This window comes from Gambusia affinis, linkage group LG17 (genome assembly GCF_019740435.1).
Source record: "Gambusia affinis linkage group LG17, SWU_Gaff_1.0, whole genome shotgun sequence".
Taxonomy (NCBI): Eukaryota; Metazoa; Chordata; class Actinopteri; order Cyprinodontiformes; family Poeciliidae; genus Gambusia; species Gambusia affinis.
Window position 1 is genome coordinate 3173247 of NC_057884.1, and position 22435 is coordinate 3195681.

Genomic DNA, 22435 nt, shown 5'->3' on the forward strand with positions numbered 1-22435 from the left:
GTTCTGTCAATAAAGTACTCTTTAAATCTGGACTTCCCAAATGAAGGAGGCCAAACTCCCTTTACTTGACAGGCACGTGGCTCCTTGAGCTCTTCAGATGTTGCTGTGGGGTCTACTGTGACTTCTTGAATGAATTTAAAAACTTCACTTTGTGTTTAGCTGCGTTGTCTTTGACTGATTTATTTAAACTGGTTTGATGTTCTGAAACACCAACATGTGACAAACATGCACAAAATAGGAAATTAGGAAGAAGGCAAACATTATTTCACACCCTGCAAGACAAGGTAGAAGTTGACCTATGTGATCAAAAATACAAACCATGCTGCACGTCTTGCTGACTGATAAGATGTGATTAGTTATTAATCATCTTTTGTTAAGATCATTTGAAGGCTCAGAATCAGTCCAGTACTGGTACCGGTCCACATTCTCACGGGAGAAAGACTCACCTGGTATAAATTACATTTTTAGATATTGGAGTATCACTTAAGAGAAATTTATTTAATCATAGAATGTCATGAATATGTGTGTAGAGCTGCACCGATTGAAGTTTTCTGACCGATCTCTGGTTACCGATTTTTAAAAAGCCGGACCTGCCGATTTTGGTTTTGGTTGATATGATTTTGTCTGAAATGTTACTAAATATAGAAGAAAGTCACTGAGTTGGCAACAGAGAGGTGAATATTGTTAACTGAAAACGTTCAGACCTGACCTGGTGGGTCGGTCTGTCAGTCAAACCTCTCACTGTAGAGCAGAAAAGGACAGAGGCTGATTTTTAAAACTTTACTGACGAAAATAAGATTAGGGAATAAGATGGGATTCACATGAAAGTATGCCGATCATGATCCCCCAAAATGAAGGAAATCGGCGCCATGAAATTAACTGGTTGATAAATCAGTTACCAATAAATGTATCTTATTATAAATGTATAAAATGTAAACAGCACTGCTAGAGATGCAATAAGTTTATAGCAGGTGTGTGAATGATCTAATGATCGGGCTGCTGATTGCAGTCAGTCCACATTGTTAGCAGAACTAGAGGGCCCCAAAACCACATTTCACTTAGGGCCCCATGGAGGCTTGGGCCCTGTCTGCCGAACTAGGTTCTGGTGCCTCTACCAAGTAAACATTCCGTTCTGTCTACGTTACTACGCTCACCTTGCACTTCCAAATATGAACATCCGGTCTGGTTCAGCACAGTGACACTTGTCGGGAGGGGCGGAGCTAAGCCAACCAGGCGGAGCTAAGCCAACCAGAGCGGAGCTCTCTAGGTGTTGTCCAGGCTGTTTTCAGCAGCAGCTGCGGTTTCACTTGAGACATTTCAGAGGAGAAGAGCCTGACAGCAACAGTGAAAGAGACAACCTCAGTTCTTCAAACCTCTTTGGATTGAGTGGTTAAAAAAAAAAAAAAACCAAGCGGAGCCCAGCGGCGTATTGGTCGATTCAACTTCAATTAAATTAAGGTAATGTAAACAACCTGTAATGGGAGACAAAGACAATTCTGTTCAATAACTGCCGCGAGGTTTATACGTGAAATATTTAGTCTGGCTTTAGTACATGTACTTAAAAGTGATTGGTATGTCATAAATATGCGCTTTAGATGGTCATGCGTCTCATTTGCTCTTTATTTTCTTTTCTTCGCGTGCAAGTGCGCCCCTGTTCTGTTACCGTAATGCGCCATGTATGCGCAAGGCCAATTTTTAAAAGAGAGCGCTACCGTCACTTCCTGCCAAGAAACAAGTGCTTCACGCAATTTGTCTGTTACGTGAATGGTCGCAGATTCACTTTAAAACGAGTATTAAAAGTGACATGTTTTTTACATATTAGCATAATTTTTATTTTTATTTTTATTTTTTATTTATTTTTTTAACCTTTGATAGAGTTTGATAACATGGGTATAACATGGGTTTGGTATATCCAGTCTAACAGGAAACCTTCTTGCAGGTGGTTTTGATTGCTGCTGTTGAGTGGATCAAACAGCGATGTCCTCCAGACCCAACGGGAGCCCCCCTCCCTATGAAGAGGATGAAAAATAGTAAGTTGTTGTTTGTTTGTTTGTCTGGGGGTTTTTTTCTGTCGATATTCATCAAACTCTTATGAAACTGTTGACCTGATAGCAGTAAAAGAAGCACAATTTAACTGTCAGTTTTCATTTTTACTGTTATTGTTATTATTGCTAATCTTGTTTTTATATTGGTTTTAACACTTTCTAAGAACTTTTTGTGTGAATCTTTATACCTGCTGCTGCTGTTACATCTGAATGTCCCATTTACTGGGGAGTAAAGGCCGTTTCTACTCTAATCTATCGCAAATAAATATAAAATAATTCATTTAAGCCTGACATTTGTCTGCCGAAAGTTGTGGTTCTCCTCCAGCACAACTCCCATCTCTGTCATTGAAGATTTTTGCTTCCTCAGGTCAGAACTCTGAGGAAAAAAAGTCAATATTTGAGTTTATAGAAATATTTTTCCCCAGAGGTCATAATCCTCTTCCATATGTGTATAAATGTGTCTTCTTTCAATATATTGGATCAAATGCTTTTTTCTCTTTTTTTTGCTCTCCGTTACTCCATAAGCATTTTTTGTTGTTGTTGTTGTTTGAACAGTAATGGCTAGAAACAGGAAAAAGTATTACTGCTTTTTAAATTCATCCCATGGTTATGATTGTATTAACTTATTTACAAGACACAGATGAGAACCAGAACCTTGCAACAACAACAACAACAACAACAAAACAAATAAGAAATCTGGTCTAAAATCTCTGAGATTTATTTTCTGCACTGTCCATCTATCAATAAAATCTAAATATTGTAGTTTGGGTTGTAACAGCGGTTTGTTTACTCCTCTTGCAGTAATGGACCTGCTGAGCCAGCCTACTCTTACTACCCTGACGATGAGTTCCAGCACTTCTACCGCTGGTCCTCGCCTCCGGGAATCCTTAAAATCATGACCATCATTGCCCTTGTGCTGTGTGTGGGCATCTTTGCCTGCGTTGCCTCAACACTGGAGTATTACAGTCAGGGAGCCATGTCCGGCTTTGGGGGAATGTACGGAGGAGGTTATGGAGGAAGTTATGGAGGAAGATATGGAGCAGGTTATGAAGGAAGTTACGGGGGAGGTTATGGAGGAGGTTATGGAGGAAGTTATGGAGGAGGTTATGGAGGAAGTTATGGAGGATCGAACTACTATGGAGCTGGAACCAATTATGGCTACGGTTCAATTGCTGGAAACTTCATTGACCCGCAGGCCGGGAAAGAGTTTATGATCGCAATGGCCGCCTTTGTCTTCATCTTCTCCCTGGTCGTCTTTATCGTCATCGTGTCTCATCAGAGCCTGTCTCAGAGCAGGAAGTTCTACCTGGCCGTGTTGATCATCAGTGCCATCCTGGCACTGTTGATGCTCATTGCCACTGTAGTGTACTTGGTGGCAGTGAACCCCTCATCCCAGGCCTCGACAGCTTACGGTAGCCAGATTGCGGCTCTGTGTGCTCCATATCAACAACAACAGATGTCAGGAATGCTTCAGAACCAGTACCTTTACCACTACTGCGTGTTGGAACCACAAGAGGTAAACCCTCGCGACGTTGGTGCCATCCTGTAACACGTGTCCTGCGTGTGAAATAAACTCACACTCTGTGGTTTATGTTCCACTTCAGGCCATCGCCGCTGTGTTCGGCTTCATGGTGACCGCAGCTTTGATCATCATGCTCGTCTTCGCCCTCAAGACTCGGCAGAAGATCAACAACTATGGAAAAGAGAACATCTTGTGGAAGAAAGTCAAAGTTGTGGATGGTCTTGCACCTCCTGAGGACGTCGAGGCGTGGGTGAGTGATGGAGTGATGGATTGTAGCCTTCATATTTTACTTTTTGAAATCTTCCTTATGAGCGAGTTGAGAGCAGATCGGCCTACAAGGTTGTGAGAACACATTTGCCATTTCTCTGTCCAATCAACTTCTGCCAGGTATTTATTTGCTGAAAAGGGGAAGTGTATTTAGTTTGTGCTTGGAATGCAGAAAACATTTGGTTTTGTTTCCATCACATCAGCTCCATTATGGCTCACCACAAGACATAGATGGAGACATGGATTGTGTTTGCATGTGATTGTAAGAATCAGTGCTCTGCCCTGTTTCATTTAATGCTTCTGGTAATAAAACGCATTGTTTTAAATTGGAGTCAAAGTTAATACAAATAAAGCAGTGTTTTTTTTTTTTTATTATTTACTTCTTAAATTATTATCTCATTGATTAGGTGGAAAAAAACTGACCCAACCAACTGTGCCCAATGTGGAAAAAGTATTTATCCCTTTAACCTAAAAGCTGCTTATGCCACCCATTAGAACTTCCATTAGACAATGAGTGTTGTTGTTTTGTGAGACAGTGATATTATGGTTCATGGGTCCTTGGTTCCATCAGTTATAGGAAGTCATCCAAACCCAGACCTAGTTCTTGTTAGTCCGCAGAACATTTTTCCAAACATCGTGGATTGACAGTGTTTTTGCTAAATGTCAGCTGGACATTTGGGCTTTGAAACTAACACCACTAACGATGTCCGATGAGGATCTTGAGACATTGTTCTTGGCTGTTTTGTGACTTGCCTGATGAGTCATCGATGTACTCTTGGAGTAACTGTGGTTGGTGATCAGATTCATCGCCACGGAGACTGGCTCACACTGTGATTGAGAATTGAAAGCCCTGGGATGTGCTTTAAAACACTTTTGAGATTTTGACTATCAATGACTTTGTTTCTTGGTTCTTCTTGAATTTCTTTAGATCAGGGTAAGATGTGTTTATATCCTTTAGCCTATCTCAGTGGTTCCCAAAGATTTTCTTCTGGGTTCCCCCTATGGATTACAATAGAACCCCTCCAAAAAAGGAAAAAAAATCAACTGGTCTCACATCGTTCAACCAGACATAAACCTAAACACATATTTTGTTTTCCAGCTCCACTGAAGTTTATTTCACACTTCAGGTTGCAACAAAACAAACCATAAACCATCTTTACAGTGAAAAACTTTTGTGTAACTGTTTTATTTATTTTTTTCCTTCATCCTACTGCCCTCTTTGCCCCCCTGCAATGGCACTCTGCCCTCCTAGGGGGCCCCACACTTTGGGAACCACTGGCCTATCTCATGTTGGAAGACAGATCCTTTTTAATTGATTGATTCTACAAGTCTAGCAGTGACAACTACAGGAGTGGATGAGAGAAATTTGGCCAAAAAAAATAAATCATGACACTTAATCCATGATTTTTTTTCAAGGGTATTTGGGATGTGAATTATTTTCAAATGGAACCAATGGGTTCGTTTGGATAGTTTTCCCCTTAATAGATAAAATCATCTGAAAGCCCCATTAATATTTTTCTGGTATTTATATGTGATTATTGATCTGAAACATGAAATCAGATTAAAAACAGAAACCTGAAGGTGCTGTATGTGTATCACAAACGCAAAACTAAGATCCTCTCAGTTTATTTCCTGTGCTGAGTCATCATGGAGATGTGGTGATGGACGGTTGATGCGGGTGCATTTTCTGCTTACCAGGCACAAACCATTTCGCTAACACTGCAAAAGCACAAAATCTTAACAAGGAGTTTTGGTCTAGTTTCTAATGTTAATATCTTAGTTCATTTAAAGACAAAACTAACTTGTAAGAACAAATGTCACGGTAACAAATTTTGCTGGACGATAAATTATTGCAGATATTATTGCTATAAATGATAATATTCTTATTGTTTTTTTGTTTGTTTTTTTTTAGACTGTTTTTTTAATTAATAAAATGGCAATGGCAAAAATAATGCAAGAACACATTCTCAAACATGTATAAACTTTAAATTCTGATGAACATTTAATACTGGAACTGGAAGACATGTTAAATATAAAATGAATAAAGAAATTGTTTGAACCTTGTTTAAAATCAATAATTCCTTAATAATGATTTTTTTTTAAAGTACTAGTTTCACTGACAGATTATTTAACTCGGATTATGGTGAAATAATCTGCCAGTGAAACAAATACTTTTTAAATCAATACTCAGGAATTACTGACTTTAAAGAAGCTCATACGTCTTGCTGAAAAGTTATTTGTAAGTTAGTTTTGTCTTATTTAGAGTGTATTTAAATAATTGCTCTATGAAAGTAGTTCAAAAGTACTTGGTAAAATGTTGTATTTTTGTAGTTTCAGTAGCCAAACAACAGACGGACATTTTTATAAAATGGATCTAAATGTTGGGTATTCTTTGACCGACGGCTACAGGAGTTTGATGGTTAGGTAAACGTTATAGTCCGATACATCTCCAGGTTTAATTGGCTTGATTTAACTTGGGCACTTTGATCGGCTCATTTAGTTGGCTGGAAAATGTCCAGTCAACTAAAAACTTTGAACTTTTACACGCCTTAGCAGAACCTCTAAGCAAACACTTTTTAAAAAAAGTGTTAGCTTAGATTCTTGGATTCTTTCTGTCTAGAAAGAGTCTCTTTCTAACCTGTTCATGTTCTCTCAGGCGTTCAGCAGTGAAGGAAGTGAAGATGAGGAAGTGGAAAAACCAGTTCGGTTGTAGTCTTGTTTTCATGAACAGTGAAGAAGGTGGAGTTTAAAGTCCTTCCATCTACAGTTTCAAGGCGTGGCATACAGACTGATAACAGTTTCAGTCAGAGGGATCGTACTGCCACCAACATTTCTAATATCAGTGTTTATGTTTAGCAATGAGTCAAGCTTTTCCACCATACTTTTGAAATGTATTTTGTAACATTATGGAACAAGCAACCATGAGTGTGTGAGTCATTTGTGATGGGAGTCGTGATGACGTTCAGTTCTGCCATGTCTGAGTTTTAAATGGTCAGTTTTCTTATTCCTATCTTATTTTAGTTTTTCTTTTTTTTTTTTTTTTTTGACCAGTTTATATCTTCTAAAACAAAAATAATAGGTAAAAAAAAAAAAAAATCTCTTGCTAGGAATTTTTATTGCTTACATTTTAACATGATAGTAAGTCCCAGTGAGAAGATACCCTTACATTAAGCCTGACTAAATACTGCAGGTTTTTGTGTTTTTGCCCTGAATACACTGAAATATTTTTCAGACCAACAAAAGCGGAAATCATTCAACCCAAAAGGTTTGTGAACTTCACATCGTTCTTTTACCAAGACAAAACGTCTCTATTTCAGATCGCCGATAGTTTCTTTTCCACCATGTGTCATTTAAATATTGCAGGTTTGATTTACTCCTAAACAAGTAAAAACTAGAATTCACTATAAAATGTTTTTATTACAAACATAATAAAATAATAACCAATCGGTACTTTTATCTTGGTGATTTTGTTCCTCGGTGCAAAACGTTTGGACCGTAGAGAAAGTAGATCCTCGTCTTAAGATTTCTAAAATGGGCACCGATGTTTCCAAATTCACAATAAACGAAATTGTAGTAAGTTCAACCTTCCTGTAATCCATGCTGAAGTTAAATTCTAATGGTGATAAACAAAGAATGAACAGAAAAATAAGGAATATTAAAAGTAATCTGTAACAATTATTGAAAAGTTGCTCTCCATTTAAACCATTTCATTTAAATGTGTTGTGTTTTTTTTTTTTTTTTTTTTTGCAGCTGTGAAGTTTGACTTGTTTTGAGGCAAATTGTTTCTCAGGGTATAATAATGTGTGTGTGCGTGTGTGTGTGTGTGTGTGTGTCATTGGTTGTGAACAAATGTGAGGAAAAACCACAAACTCTTTGTTTAAACGTGGTCTGAATATGTTATGTAATACATATATATATATATATATACAATTAACAATGTTGGACTGATTGTAAATGTAGCCAAATTGTAGACGTTCACAAAACGCACTGCTATCAGGTGAAAATGTTTGTGTTCAATCACTGGGAGATCTTTGAAAACATTTGCCTCTCTGGTTTCCTCCTTTTCATTTCTGTGTAAATGGCAGAGTTTGTGTTGTCTATTTAAAAATGTCCTGCTTTAAATGACTGTGGGAGAAAACTTTTAACTTCTGGGAGGACTGTTTTTAACACTGTTCCTTTTCTTAATGCAGCTCTGTCTTTTAATGTATATATATATATATATCTATATATATATATAACATTTGATGTCTAATACCATTCTACCATTTCAGAAAATAAAAATAATAAATGTTTTGTACTTTATCACTTAAAAATATCTTGTTTATGTATATTTCTGTTCTTTTTAACATTTTAAGCATCTATTGTTTTTTTTGTTTTTTTAATGTTTAAATGAAAATGTAACTATGTGACAATAATGTGCGGTTCTCTAATCAACCACGCGATGCCTTTACATGCAGTCCTGCTGGTTTATTTTGTTGTTTTTTTATATAAATCTAATGGACAAATATTAATGAAAAACTTTCATTTCTATTTAAAGGACCATTCAAAATATTAAATCGGTGCAGCTTTAACGTGTTTAACCCTCTTGCGGTCTTAGCACGACACTCAAAAGACGCACAGCAGATCTTGCGGTCGGACAGCTGGGAAGCACAGGATTGTCCCATCAGACTGTCAGTTCCCAGAACCACATGCACATGAAAAAAAACTTGTAAAAGTGCAACACTGCCTTAAGATCACAGATGGATTTTAAATAAAATTTTTAAGTAACATTCTTGTGGCATGATGTGCAACTTGAGCATGTTAGGTTGGCTAAGAAGATCGTTCTTCCACCTTGTGTAAACTGAGGTGTCTTGTAATTGCAAAACAGCTTCTCTGTTGCAGAACAATAAATCAAATGGAATCAGGTGGGATTGTTTTTGTTGGCTCTCTTTGCCCCAATCATCTCTTTACATCATCTTGTGTCCTGTATGAGACCCAGAAACCGGGGATGGATTGTAAAAGTTCCTGTGTTTTCTACAATGGCCAGTAGGAGGCGACTCATGGCTTCAAAAAGAATACACAACACACGAAGAGAATAATTTAAATTCTGCCTTGATATGCAACCTAAATATTTATGTGGTGAGACACTGAGCTTAGCTACGTTCTCAGCTGCTGTTTTCTACTACATAACATTCAGAGGACAAGTTGGGGCTTGTTCAGGTTTACCTGAGATCTGCAAAAATTGCAGCTTTAAATAGTGTTTATGAGGAGAGAAATCCAAACCTCTATGGCTCTGTGTGAAAAAGTGATTGCCCCCTAAACCTACTAACTGGTTGAGCCACTTTTAGCAGCAACAACTCCAGTCAAGGGTTATAAGTGTTTTCTGCTGTAGATAAATTCGTCTTTGCAGGATTGTTCTAATTCCGACACACTGGAGGGTTTTCCAGCCTTTTTAAGGTTATGCCACAGCAGTTCTCCTTCAAGATGATTTGGTTGACGGCAGGATTCAAGGTTCCATTTTTCACAGCAACTCTTGGAGGTCCTGAAGCAGCAAAACGGCCCCGGACCATCATACCACCACCACCATGTTTTGCTGTTCTTTTTCTGAAATGTGGTGTTTCTTCCCACTCCAGATGTAACACGACACACACCTTATCAAGAGTTAGGCTTTGGTCTCATCAGTCCACAGAATGCTTTCCCAGAAGTCTTGGGGATCATCATGATGTGTTGTTAAAAAATTGAGTAGAGCCTTATTGTTCTGTCAATAAAGTACTCTTTAAATCTGGACTTCCCAAATGAAGGAGGCCAAACTCCCTTTACTTGACAGGCACGTGGCTCCTTGAGCTCTTCAGATGTCGCTGTGGGGTCTACTGTGACTTCTTGAATGAATTTAAAAACTTCACTTTGTGTTTAGCTGCGTTGTCTTTGACTGATTTATTTAAACTGGTTTGATGTTCTGAAACACCAAAGTGTGACAAACATGCACAAAATAGGAAATTAGGAAGAAGACAAACATTATTTCACACCCTGCAAGACAAGGTAGAAGTTGACCTATGTGATCAAAAATACAAACCATGCTGCACGTCTTGCTGACTGATAAGATGTGATTAGTTATTAATCATAGTCTTTAATAAATACATTGATTTTTAATAGTGTGCTATCACAATAGCTGTTGCTTTATTTGTGTAAATATAATTTTGAAGATTTGTATATTTTTAAGCTTGAGTGAACTTTTTCCTAAGGTGTAAATTTTGCTTATATTTGTATTATTCATATTCAGTCTTAATTGTGATACTCACTGTAATTTTTAGGCAGTCCATTTGACAACATACTTACCAATATTAATGTACAAATTATTGGAATTCAGATCTAATTGTTTAACCACTTATTATTGTCAAGGTAAGACTTATATTGATCAACTTAAATATGGGCTGACTCTCTTTCCTTCCATGTTTACCGTCACCCAAAGCTCAAAGACACTCTACAGCGCCCTCTACAGGCAACAGATGAAATACCTCTTCCACCTCTAATCCGAGGGAAATCAAGTCTGTTAATAGTAAAATTATAATTACTGCTGTTCAGAGTGTGTTCTTTGACTATTGCAACACTAAACTAATCACAGTAACTGCATTCAATCATATTTTCAAATGTATTGATATTTATTGATACTCAAACAGTGGAGAAAATAATAAAACGAACAATATTGACAATGCAAACAGTTTTGAGTGGTTAAACATCAAATTGAATTGTTCGCGGCAGTGATAAATCAAAATTCTTAACATGATAGGAAATTAATGAAGGTAAATAAATGATAAACGGTAAATGCCCACCTTTCCCCTAATTGATTACTGTATTTTATTTCAAGTAAAGCACTTTGAACTGCCGTGTTGCTAAAATGTGCAACATTTAAACAACATAATGAAATTACAACATAATTTAATTGTTATAACATAACAATTAAACTTGACTTGAGGTTTATACCATCACTTCATTGCCGCAAAGGGCTTTGATCATAAAACGCCTTAAAATCAGTATTTTAAAGATTTTACAAACCGATATGTATTTTCTGCGATATTTTATTTATATATAATAATCCCGTCTAGGTCTGAGGAGTCTATGTGATAGACCTGCCTGCTAGATTTAACTTGCCGAGAAATTAAATATTTAGTCCGTAATAATAATAAAATTACAGTTTAAATAATGTAATTTTACTTTTGAGGCTTGACCGCAAGTATTTTAGATTTTAGAGCGTATTAAATGTTGTCCAGAATAAATGAATGTAGCGGAATAGCCTTTTAATCACGCGCTAACTCTGAAGATGTTAATCGGATGTCAACGTCAAGTACTGAGGTAGCTTTCTAACTTCCATTGTTGATTCTTCTGGTTACTAAGTGAAAATGGTTCACTTTGGCCGTTTTACATTCACTTACTTCGGGGAAGCTTTACCGATGAGCTGCTGTAGTTGGCGACATGCTGTTTGCTGCTGAGCAAAATAATTTTGTGGCTTAAACAAACATTATTTTTACATCAACTTCTAAGTTATGTAAAACTTTTGTTAAGATCATTTGAAGGCTCAGAATCAGTCCAGTACCGGTACCGGTCCACATTCTCACGGGAGAAAGACTCACCTGGTATAAATTACATTTTTAGATATTGGAGTATCACTTAAGAGAAATTTATTTAATCATAGAATGTCATGAATATGTGTGTAGAGCTGCACCGATTGAAGTTTTCTGACCGATCTCTGGTTACCAATCTTTAAAAAGCCGGACCTGCCGATTTTGGTTTTGGTTGATATAATTTTTTTATTTTTTTTGTCTGAAATGTTACTAAATATAGAAGAAAGTCACTGAGTTGGCAACAGAGAGGTGAATATTGTTAACTGTAAACGTTCAGACCTGACCTGGTGGGTCGGTCTGTCAGTCAAACCTCTCACTGTAGAGCAGAAAAGGACAGAGGCTGATTTTTAAAACTTTACTGATAAAAATAAGATTAGGGGATAAGATGGGATTCACATGTAAGTATCACGATCCCCCAAAATGAAGGAAATCAGCGCCAAGAAATCAAATCAGTTACCAATAAATGTATCTTATTATAAATGTATAAAATGTAAACAGCACTGCTAGAGATGCAACTAAGGCCCCAAAACCACATTTCACATAGGGCCCCATGGAGGCTTGGGCCGGCCCTGTCTGCCGAACTAGGTTCTGGTGCCTCTACCAAGTAAACATTCCGTTCTGTCTACGTTACTACGCTCACCTTGCACTTCCAAATATGAACATCCGGTCTGGTTCAGCACAGTGGGAGCTCTCTAGGTGTGGTCCAGGTTGTTTTCAGCAGCAGCTGCGGTTTCACTTGAGACATTTCAGAGGAGAAGAGCCTGACAGCAACAGTGAAAGAGACGACCTCAGTTCTTCAAACCTCTTTGGATTGAGTGGTTAAAAAAAAAAAAAAAAAGCCTAGAGGAGCCCAGCGGCGTATTGGTCGATTCAACTTCAATTAAATTAAGGTAATGTAAACAACCTGTAATGGGAGACAAAGACAATTCTGTTCAATCACTGCCGCGAGGTTTAGACGTGAAATATTTTCGCGTGCAAGTGCGCCCCTGTTCTGTTACCGTAATGCGCCATGTATGCGCAAAGCCAATCTTTAAAAGAGAGCGCTACCGTCACTTCCTGCCCGCAATTTGTCTGTTGCGTGAATGGTCGCAGATTCACTTTAAAACGAGTATTTAAAGTGACATGTTTTTTACATATTAGCATATTTTTATTTATTTATTTATTTATTATTATTTTTTTACCTTTGATAGAGTAAACATGGGTATAACATGGGTATAACATGGGTTTGGTATATCCAGTCTAACAGGAAACCTTCTTGCAGGTGGTTTTGATTGCTGCTGTTGAGTGGATCAAACAGCGATGTCCTCCAGACCCAACGGGAGCCCCCCTCCCTATGAAGAGGATGAAAAATAGTAAGTTGTTGTTTGTTTGTTTGTCTGGGTTTTTTTTTTCTGTCGATATTCATCAAACCCTTATGAAACTGTTGACCTGATAGCAGTAAAAGAAGCACAATTTAACTGTCAGTTTTCATTTTTACTGTTATTGTTATTATTGCTAATCTTGTTTTTTTATATTGCTTTTAACACTTTTTAAGAACTTTTTGTGTGAATCTTTATACCTGCTGCTGCTGTTACACCTGAATGTCCCATTTACTGGGGAGTAAAGGCCGTTTCTACTCTAATCTATCGCAAATAAATGTAAAATAATTCATTTAAGCCTGACATTTGTCTGCCGAAAGTTGTAGTTCTCCTCCAGCACAACTCCCATCTCTGTCATTGAAGATTTTTGCTTCCTCAGGTCAGAACTCTGAGGAAAAAAAGTCAATATTTGAGATTATAGAAATATTTTCCCCCAGAGGTCATAATCCTCTTCCATATGTGTATAAATGTGTCTTCTTTCAATATATTGGATCAAATGCTTTTTTCTTTTTTTTTTTTTTTTGCTCTCCGTTACTCCATAAGCATTTTTTGTTGTTGTTGTTTGAACAATAATGGCTAGAAACAGGAAAAAGTATTACTGCTTTTTAAATTCATCCCATGGTTATGATTGTATGAACTTATTTACAAGACACAGATGAGAACCAGAACATTGCAACAAGAACAACAACAACAAAACAAATAAGAAATCTGGTCCAAAATCTCTGAGATTTATTTTCTGCACTGTCCATCTATCAATAAAATCCACTTTTGAGATTTTGACTATCAATGACTTTGTTTCTTGGTTCTTCTTGAATTTCCTTAGATCAGGGTAAGATGTGTTTATATCCTTTAGCCCGGCGGTTTTCAAAGTGTGAGGCGCGCCTCCCCTGGGGGGCGCCAGAGTACTTTAGGGGAGGCGCGGTGCGAGAGAAAAAGTAAACCGGAAAAGCTATCTGCTTGCTGTCTACTGATGTGAGAGAAACGTCTTATACGCACACGATCGACTCTGTGGATTTAGGAAAAAGTTGGTAGTGGAGTGCGCTGTGGCCTCGAGCGATCAGTGGAAATGTTTCCACCTTAGAGGATGTTTTGGCCAGTGATGTCAGTACCACTACTGACGTGTGGACCACTTTTTCTGTAACGAGTAATCTAACGCGTTGCTATTTCAAATCCAGTAGTCAGACTACAGTTACTTATCAAAATCATTTTATGCTCTGTGCGTTTATCTTCTTTTGTTATTTAATCGTATTTCCTCTACTGTGTTGTTCATGGTGACCGGCGTCTCATGATCGACAGAAATGTAAACAATCAAGATGGCAGAAGATCAACAACTGGTGGAAAACAGAACATCTTGTGGAAGAAAGTCAAAGTTGTGGATGGTCTTGCACCTCCTGAGGGCTTCGTCGCGTGGGTGAGTGATGAGTGATGGATTGTAGCCTTTTTGCTTTTTACTGAAATCTTCCTTATGAGCGAGTTGAGAGCAGATCGGCCTACAAGGTTGTGAGAACACATTTGCCATTTCTCTGTCCAATCAACTTCTGCCAGGTATTTATTTGCTGAAAAGGGGAAGTGTATTTAGTTTGTGCTTGGAATGCAGAAAACATTTGGTTTTGCCATCACATCAGCTCCATTATGGCTCACCACAAGACATAGATGGAGACATGGATTGTGTTTGCATGTGATTGTAAGAATCAGTGCTCTGCCCTGTTTCATTTAATGCTTTAGGTAATAAAACCCATTGTTTTAAATTGGAGTCAAAGTTAGTACAAATAAAGCAGTTTTTTTATTTTTTATTTACTTCTTAAATTATTATCTCATTGATTAGGTGGAAAAAAACTGACCCAACCAACTGTGCCCAATGTGGAAAAAGTATTTATCCCTTTAATCTAAAAGCTGCTTATGCCACCCATTAGAACTTCCATTAGACAATGAGTGTTGTTACTTTTAATCTAACAGTGATATTATGGTTACTTTTCCAAGGAGTAATCAGACCTAGTCGATTAAAGTTACTTTTTCCAAAGTAACTTTTGCCAAATGTCACTGGTTTTGGCCAGAGGGGGATCTGAAGGTGGAGTTTGTGACAAATCACCTCCATCCACAGGGGAATTGAAAGATTCGCAGGAGGCATTTAAAACACTTTTGAGATTTTGACTATCAATGACTTTGTTTCTTGGTTCTTCTTGAATTTCTTTAGATCAGGGTAAGATGTGTTTATATCCTTTAGCCTATCTCAGTGGTTCCCAAAGATTTTCTTCTGGGTTCCCCCTATGGATTACAATAGAACCCCTCCAAAAAAGGAAAAAAAATCAACTGGTCTCACATCGTTCAACCAGACATAAACCTAAACACATATTTTGTTTTCCAGCTCCACTGAAGTTTATTTCACACTTCAGGTTGCAACAAAACAAACCATAAACCATCTTTACAGTGAAACACGTTTGTGTAACTGTTTTATTTATTTTTTTCCTTCATCCTACTGCCCCCTTTGCCCCCCTGCAATGGCACTCCGCCCTCCTGGGGGCCCCACACTTTGGGAACCACTGGCCTATCTCATGTTGGAAGACAGATCCTTTTTAATTGATTGATTCTACAAGTCTAGCAGTGACAACTACAGGAGTGGATGAGAGAAATTTGGCCAAAAAAAAAAAAATCATGACACTTAATCCATGATTTTTTTTCAAGGGTATTTGGGATGTGAATTATTTTCAAATGGAACCAATGGGTTCGTTTGGATAGTTCTTCCCTTAATAGATAAAATCATCTGAAAGCCCCATTAATATTTTTCTGGTATTTATATGTGATTATTGATCTGAAACATGAAATCAGATTAAAAACAGAAACCTGAAGGTGCTGTATGTGTATCACAAACGCAAAACTAAGATCCTCTCAGTTTATTTCCTGTGCTGAGTCATCATGGAGATGTGGTGATGGACGGTTGATGCGGGTGCATTTTCTGCTTACCAGGCACAAACCATTTCACTAACACTGCAAAAGCACAAAATCTTAACAAGGAGTTTTGGTCTAGTTTCTAATGTTAATATCTTAGTTCATTTAAAGACAAAACTAACTTGTAAGAACAAATGTCACAGTAACAAATTTTGCTGGACGATAAATTGCCCCAGATATTATTGCTATAAATGATAATATTCTTATTGTTTTTTTGTTTGTTTTTAACATGTTAAATATAAAATGAATAAAGAAATTGTTTGAACCTTGTTTAAAATCAATAATTCCTTAATAATGATTTTTTTTTAAAGTACTAGTTTCACTGACAGATTATTTAACTCGGATTATGGTGAAATAATCTGCCAGTGAAACAAATACTTTTTAAATCAATACTCAGGAATTACTGACTTTAAACAAGCTCATACGTCTTGCTGAAAAGTTATTTGTAAGTTAGTTTTGTCTTATTTAGAGTGTACTTAAATAATTGCTCTATGAAAGTAGTTCAAAAGTACTTGGTAAAATGTTGTATTTTTGTAGTTTCAGTAGCCAAACAACAGACGGACATTTTTATAAAATGGATCTAAATGTTGGGTATTCTTTGGCCGACGGCTACAGGAGTTTGATGGTTAGGTAAACGTTATAGTCCGATACATCTCCAGGTTTAATTGGCTTGATTTAACTTGGGCACTTTGATCGGCTCATTTAGTTGGCTGGAAAATGTCCAGTCAACTAAAAACTTTGAACTTTTACACGCCTTAGCAGAACCTCTAAGCTAACACTTTTTAAAAAAAGTGTTAGCTTAGATTCTTTTTGTCTAGAAAGAGTCTCTTTCTAACCTGTTCATGTTCTCTCAGGTGTTCAGCAGTGAAGGAAGTGAAGGTGAGGAAGTGGAAAAACCAGTTCGGTTGTAGTCTTGTTTTCATGAACAGTGAAGAAGGTGGAGTTTAAAGTCCTTCCATCTACAGTTTCAAGGTGTGGCATACAGACTGATAACAGTTTCAGTCAGAGGGATCGTACTGCCGCCAACATTTCTAATATCAGTGTTTATGTTTAGCAATGAGTCAAGCTTTTCCACCATACTTTTGAAATGTGTTTCGTAACATTATGGAACAAGCAACCATGAGTGTGTGAGTCATTTGTGATGGGAGTTGTGATGACGTTCAGTTCTGCCATGTCTGAGTATTTCAGCTCACTTCAGAGCAGCAAACAGGAAAAACGGGTCAGACTGCTGCTCTGGTGTGCACCACTCAGCAGTTGGAGCAAAAGCACAACAACAGCTGCATGATACGGAGAACCAGACACATTTTCCCTGCTGGTGTTTGTGGGAACCTGTTTGAAAGTGAGCCTACAGAGAGACCTCTTTGGTTGAGAGCTTCCTGTTTGTCTGGGTGTAGCCTAGTCATGAAACAGAGGGCAAGCTCATATAGGTGTATCTTACCAGAAATGTCAGGAATTCAGTGGATTTACTCAAGCAAGTCTCTGTCAAAGTGGCCATTCCAGAAACTAATATTAAGAGACAACACCTGTTTTAAATGGACAGTTTTCTTATTCAATCAGGGCTTTGATGGTATGTCGCTGCAGATTGAGGAAGGAAAAAAAGTAAAGAATTGTAGCTGAAGTGGAATAAGGGAAAAAGTCGGATCCAAAGCATCTGTATATACAGAACAGAATTTATTGAGCGTTAAAGCCTTTAAAAGTTTCACTTTAAGTTTTGTAAGACAACTTTATATTTGGAATGCTTCATAGGTTTTTAAAATTAGTTATTTAGGCAGTCCATTAAATATATTAAAATGTATCCAACTTTATATAATCAATGATACATTTGTTACAAGGCAGTTTTGTTAGGAACGGATACTGGGGAAGTCCAGATAATGCACAGGCAGCGTCCTGATACTAAAGTCAAATTTGTGCCATGTAAATCCTTAAAAAGTCCCTTATAAAGTACAGTAAAATATCACATTTCCCTAACTGCAGCATACACAACGGCGTTGATAATTTATTTATTTATTTTTTTGGCTGCACAGATATTTTGTCCACAACAGATTTAAGAAATAAACTGTGGTATTTGGAAAACGGATTTCATTTATATTCTTCTAAATATGAATTTGCCTTAACTCATAAGACCATGGTCATGATTTGGATGATGATTTTATTTAATTTAATTTTTTTAACAAAGCAGCTTGCTGAAGTGCTAGGCTAAAAATAACCTGTCAGTTTTGATATGACTTGTTTGACTTTGTGAAAAATGTAATTACTGCTACAACTTATTTTATTTATTTACTTATTTGTCAAGGAACGGTTCACATTAATCCACATCACATAATGTAATTATGTTCAAGTTAGTGAAGACAAGCTAATTTCTACTGCAGTTAAAATGAACCTAAAAATTATCAAACTGAAAATTGCAAATCAAATTCGATTGATGCTGGAAGATATGAGGTGTGGACAAAGCTTACAGAAAATGTTTTCTTGCTTTCCAAACTTTGCTTTTAACATCATAAAATTGTTTCAGCTGCTTTCTGAACACTTCGTAGGAAACATCTGTAGATATCTGTGCTTTGCTGACGGGGACAAAACGACCAATAGACTCAGTTACTGTGAGCATCGTTGTGAAGTTTGAAAAAAAAAAACAACAACCTAGAATTAAAAAAAGGGGTTTAGAGTAGACTTCTGATTGTTAGCTCACAGACTAAAATAGTTTGCAGCTGTGCACAAAACAGGATCTGATTGGTGGCAACATGACTTGCAGAAACTGCAGACAATAGACCTGAAGTTTCACTTTATCAGGGAACTTGATACCAGTCATTTAAAAATGTCAAACTATTGTTATTCACTTATTTAATATACATGTAGATAATCACAGAAACGTTTGCAATAGATATTGTTAGATAGTTTTATCTTACCCAAAAGAACGGCACTTATTTGGTTAAGAAAAAGATGCAATATATAAGCTTCCAAATTCTCACTTGGACTTATGTTTTGAAATGTTTTTTAAATCAACAAGATTTTATTTCTTACACGTGTAACTTTTTTTTTTTTTTAATCATCAATATTTACTGTAAATTACACAGTTTTTGGCTTCATATTGATATCTGTCATAAATCATAGGTCATGTTTGTTGTAATGCATTTTAATAGTAATTTATTTTGGAATCCCTTCTATCAACCTGCTGGGAGGCTACAGATAAAACTCAGCTTCCTGTTGATTGATATCCATGGTCCCCTTTACAAAAGCAAAATGAAGCTTAAAAAAAAAGGATCAAAACTTGAATGAGATGTATTGGCCTGTGTTCATGTTTCTGTTTGAAGGTGAACAACGTGTCTACTCCTCCTGAAGAGGTCCCAGCTGCAGGCTACTCAGACTACTCCGAGAAGCGGAGAGGCTCCAGGAGTTACCTGGATGACGATGAGAGCAACTACGACAAGCCCCCCATAAGCTACACGCCACAGTGAGGATTGATACTTTGTGCTACTAAAAAAGAAAGGATTCTTGCTCGCTGGTGGAACATCAGCTCAAGCGTTTGTGGGAAGTGACGCTGCAACAGAAGACGTAAAGACCAAAACCAACTGAGACATGAGTCATGTTTTACTTTCACTGTGAAACTATGTGAAGTATTTCTGTGCTGATGAGGGAAGAGATGGTGTCTAGTGAGAGTTGTTATGTAACTATTTAGGGCCCCCCACACCACCAGGGGGCCGTCAAGAGCACCAAGCCAGAATTATGTATATTTACATATACATATTTATGAAGTAAATAACATTGAATAATACAAAGTAAATCCTTTTACCCTTGAAAAAAAAACCCAACAATTTCTATATTGTTTTATAGTTTGTATACAAATACAAATTACAGGGAGTCTCTTCCGCTCAAGATATCGTACTTGCTTCTCTAAATGTTTATCAGCTGATGTTCCTTTTAAATAATTACAATAACATGCCACACTTAAATAGGCCTGTCATGCTGACAGATTTTACTGGACGATGAATTGTCCCAAAAATTATTGGGCTAATATTTTGAGACCATTTTTCTAGTGATATGTTGATAACGGCCCAATCACGCGAGTTTGCCAATCGAGTTTATTTCTGTGAAGAACTCTTCACACTGGGGCTGGAAGGTATTTTAAATATTCAAAAATAAATCACAACACCCAGTAACAATAAATAAAAACCACACACAACTAAAATGGATTGTAATGTCTCTGTGAACAAAACTGCCATTCCAAGGAGTCAGAATAATGGAAATGATTTAAGCTCATTTTAATTGCTTACAGCGACAGGCTTACACTCAAACGCTGCTCTGCATCTCAAAATCCAAGCATTTTTTTTATTTGTTTGCTTCCTTTCTAAGATTAAAATTAAAAGCCATGATAAAAAAAATCAATGTATCAAGTGTTAACATGTCAGATTTTCATTTTTCCAACAAATGAAAATCTGCTTAGGGCCCCAAAAAGGCTTGGACCGGCCCTGTCTCCATCTGTAATTCTGTTTTTGTTTAGGAAGTTTTGCTTCCTTTCGTCACAGGAAGTTTCCTTTTAGTAAAACTGGGCCCTGCATCTAAGATTAATATACTAATGGTTTAAAATTCTTTGCTTCACAGACCTGTGGTTGACAGGCCCCTGCAGAACGGGGCCCCTTACAGCAGCAGCAGCTCGGAGATCGCGAGCTCATCGGGGCGGCCCAAAAAGAAGCGTGCAGGACGGCCGCGCCGCGTCAACGGGCAGGACTACGACGACACGGACTACAACTCGTCTGGAGACGAGCTGGACGACAACGACTTCGACAGGTAGCCAGGCAACCGGGACGCGTCAATCTAATCTGAGACCTCCGTGGATAATTCTGTGAAAGATTAAAGCTGATCGAACCGTCCTCCCTCCCACAGCGAGTTCCCGCCGATAACAAACGAGCAGGAGCGCAACAGCTACAAGCAGGAGTTTGACCGCGACCACCTGGAGTACAAAGACCTGCAGGCGGAGCTGGACGTCCTCAACAAGGACCTGTCCAATCTGGACAGAGAGCTGGACGAGCTGGAGGAGGGAAGCCCACAGTTCCTGGTGAGAACTCCCAAAACACAGCAGGGTTTCACCTGCTGGCCTTTCCTGAGAGTGTTTCTAGACAGAAGTAAAAAACGACATGCATTAAAGAAACAGCAGAGTAGGCAAAAGCAAATAAAAGGGTTTTTAGCCTCATTTTAAAGGCAACAACAAGCAGAAAAGCTACATGTTGAAAATGTGTTTGCTTGTTAACAGGACACCCTGGATGAGTACAACAAGCTGAAGAAAATCAAGAAGGTAAGTTTTATCATTAAGGACGTTAATAAACAGTTTATCTTCAGGAGAGCTTTGAGACGAGACTGTCTCTCTGCAGGACATTGTCTTGTTATTTCAGTTTCTGCGTCCTGGTTTCCATTCACAAATTGCCACCAGCTCAGTCAGGAAGTGCATACATACAGATTAACGTCCTAGAGGAAATTGCTTTCAAAAAGGTTTAGTTGTGTTCAAATAATTACAAGTGGGCTTTGCAAGCTTTTCTTTCCGAACACATGGATGCATTCTGAAAACTGCAGGCTGTGTTTTGTAATAAAAACATCGTGACTGTAGCATTCAGTACTTTTCACTAAAGAAAATCTGAATATTTTTCACTCAAAATTAATCATTTTTGTCAATAAATTCTTTTTTTTCCTTCTCAATTTATAATTTTTTCTTTGAATTTTGACTTTTTGATCTCAGATCAAAGTCAAAATTCTGAGGAGAAATAATCAAGTGAATAATTTTTCTATTAGCAGTAATAATTTTACTTATAACAAGACATTTTTTCCTACTAGTGAAATAATTCACCAGTGAAACTAGGTACTTTACCATCAATATTAAGGAATGATTGACTTAAAACAAGCACCTGTATAAAGTTAGTTTTGTCTTGATTCAAGTGTACAGAGATATTTTTACTGGAAACTGGACCAAAAATACTCTGGTTTTTTTTTTTTAGTGTACTCCTCCTTTCTTACCTTCTTGCTCATCTGAACTTTATTTTGTCTCTTCAGTCTGCAGATTACCAGGTGAAGAAGCGCAGGTGTAAATATCTGAAGCACAAACTTAACCACATCAAGAAGATGGTCAGTGATTATGACCGCAGCACCTGAATGAGTCTGGATTAATAACTCCTGTCCGGCGCAGGAAGGACTGCTGTGAATCTGGGTCGGCACTTTTTTTGCCAGCAAGTTTGTCCCCAACGGACAAAGCTGGGATGATTTGCATTGAGCACCGGAAAGTTGTGACCATTCGGTTGTATTTTATTGTTGTTTTTAGCACCACAGAAACAAAATTATTTTTTTTTCTTGTATGATGCCGTTGTTTGTATTTTGAGTGATTATCATCACACATATTTATTGTCTACTGGAAGAGTTTTGCGACTTGTCTTTGACGTGAAAATGAAAAATAATGCTTGGTTTTAGTCGGTTCCCCTACACCAAATTGACGTCAGCTGATTTCTTTTTTATTACTATTTTACTGTTAAAAAATGACTGTAAATATGCGGGTTGTGGTTTTCTAAAAATTCTCTCTTATACACAGTTTGGAATATTAGCAAATTTCCTACCTTGTGATACGTTTTGCAATAATCTGTGAGGCATTTTCATTTGAATAAAATCTTTTATTGAACACGTTTTTGGTTTTTTTATTGTATTTTTTTTTTTACAACTGAGCAA

At 37.3% G+C, this 22435-nt stretch overlaps 1 protein-coding gene across 2 annotated transcripts; it reads left to right on the forward strand.

The window, feature by feature from the left end:
• Positions 1-1255: 1255 nt before the first annotated feature.
• On the forward strand, positions 1256-22388 carry oclna (occludin a). 2 transcript variants are annotated; one of them, XM_044096634.1, is made up of 10 exons: positions 1269-1458; positions 1940-2030; positions 2847-3064; positions 3125-3561; positions 3650-3817; positions 19045-19184; positions 20333-20518; positions 20615-20786; positions 20982-21023; positions 21773-22388. In XM_044096634.1, the coding sequence occupies exons 2-10, from the start codon at positions 1978-1980 to the stop codon at positions 21869-21871; spliced, it is 1515 nt and encodes a 504-aa protein (XP_043952569.1). In that variant the 5' UTR covers positions 1269-1458; positions 1940-1977; the 3' UTR covers positions 21872-22388. The 2 variants fall into 2 exon arrangements, with proteins under 2 accessions (XP_043952568.1, XP_043952569.1); XM_044096633.1 differs by having other exon boundaries at positions 1256-1458; positions 2847-3561.
• The last annotated feature ends 47 nt before the right edge of the window (positions 22389-22435 follow it).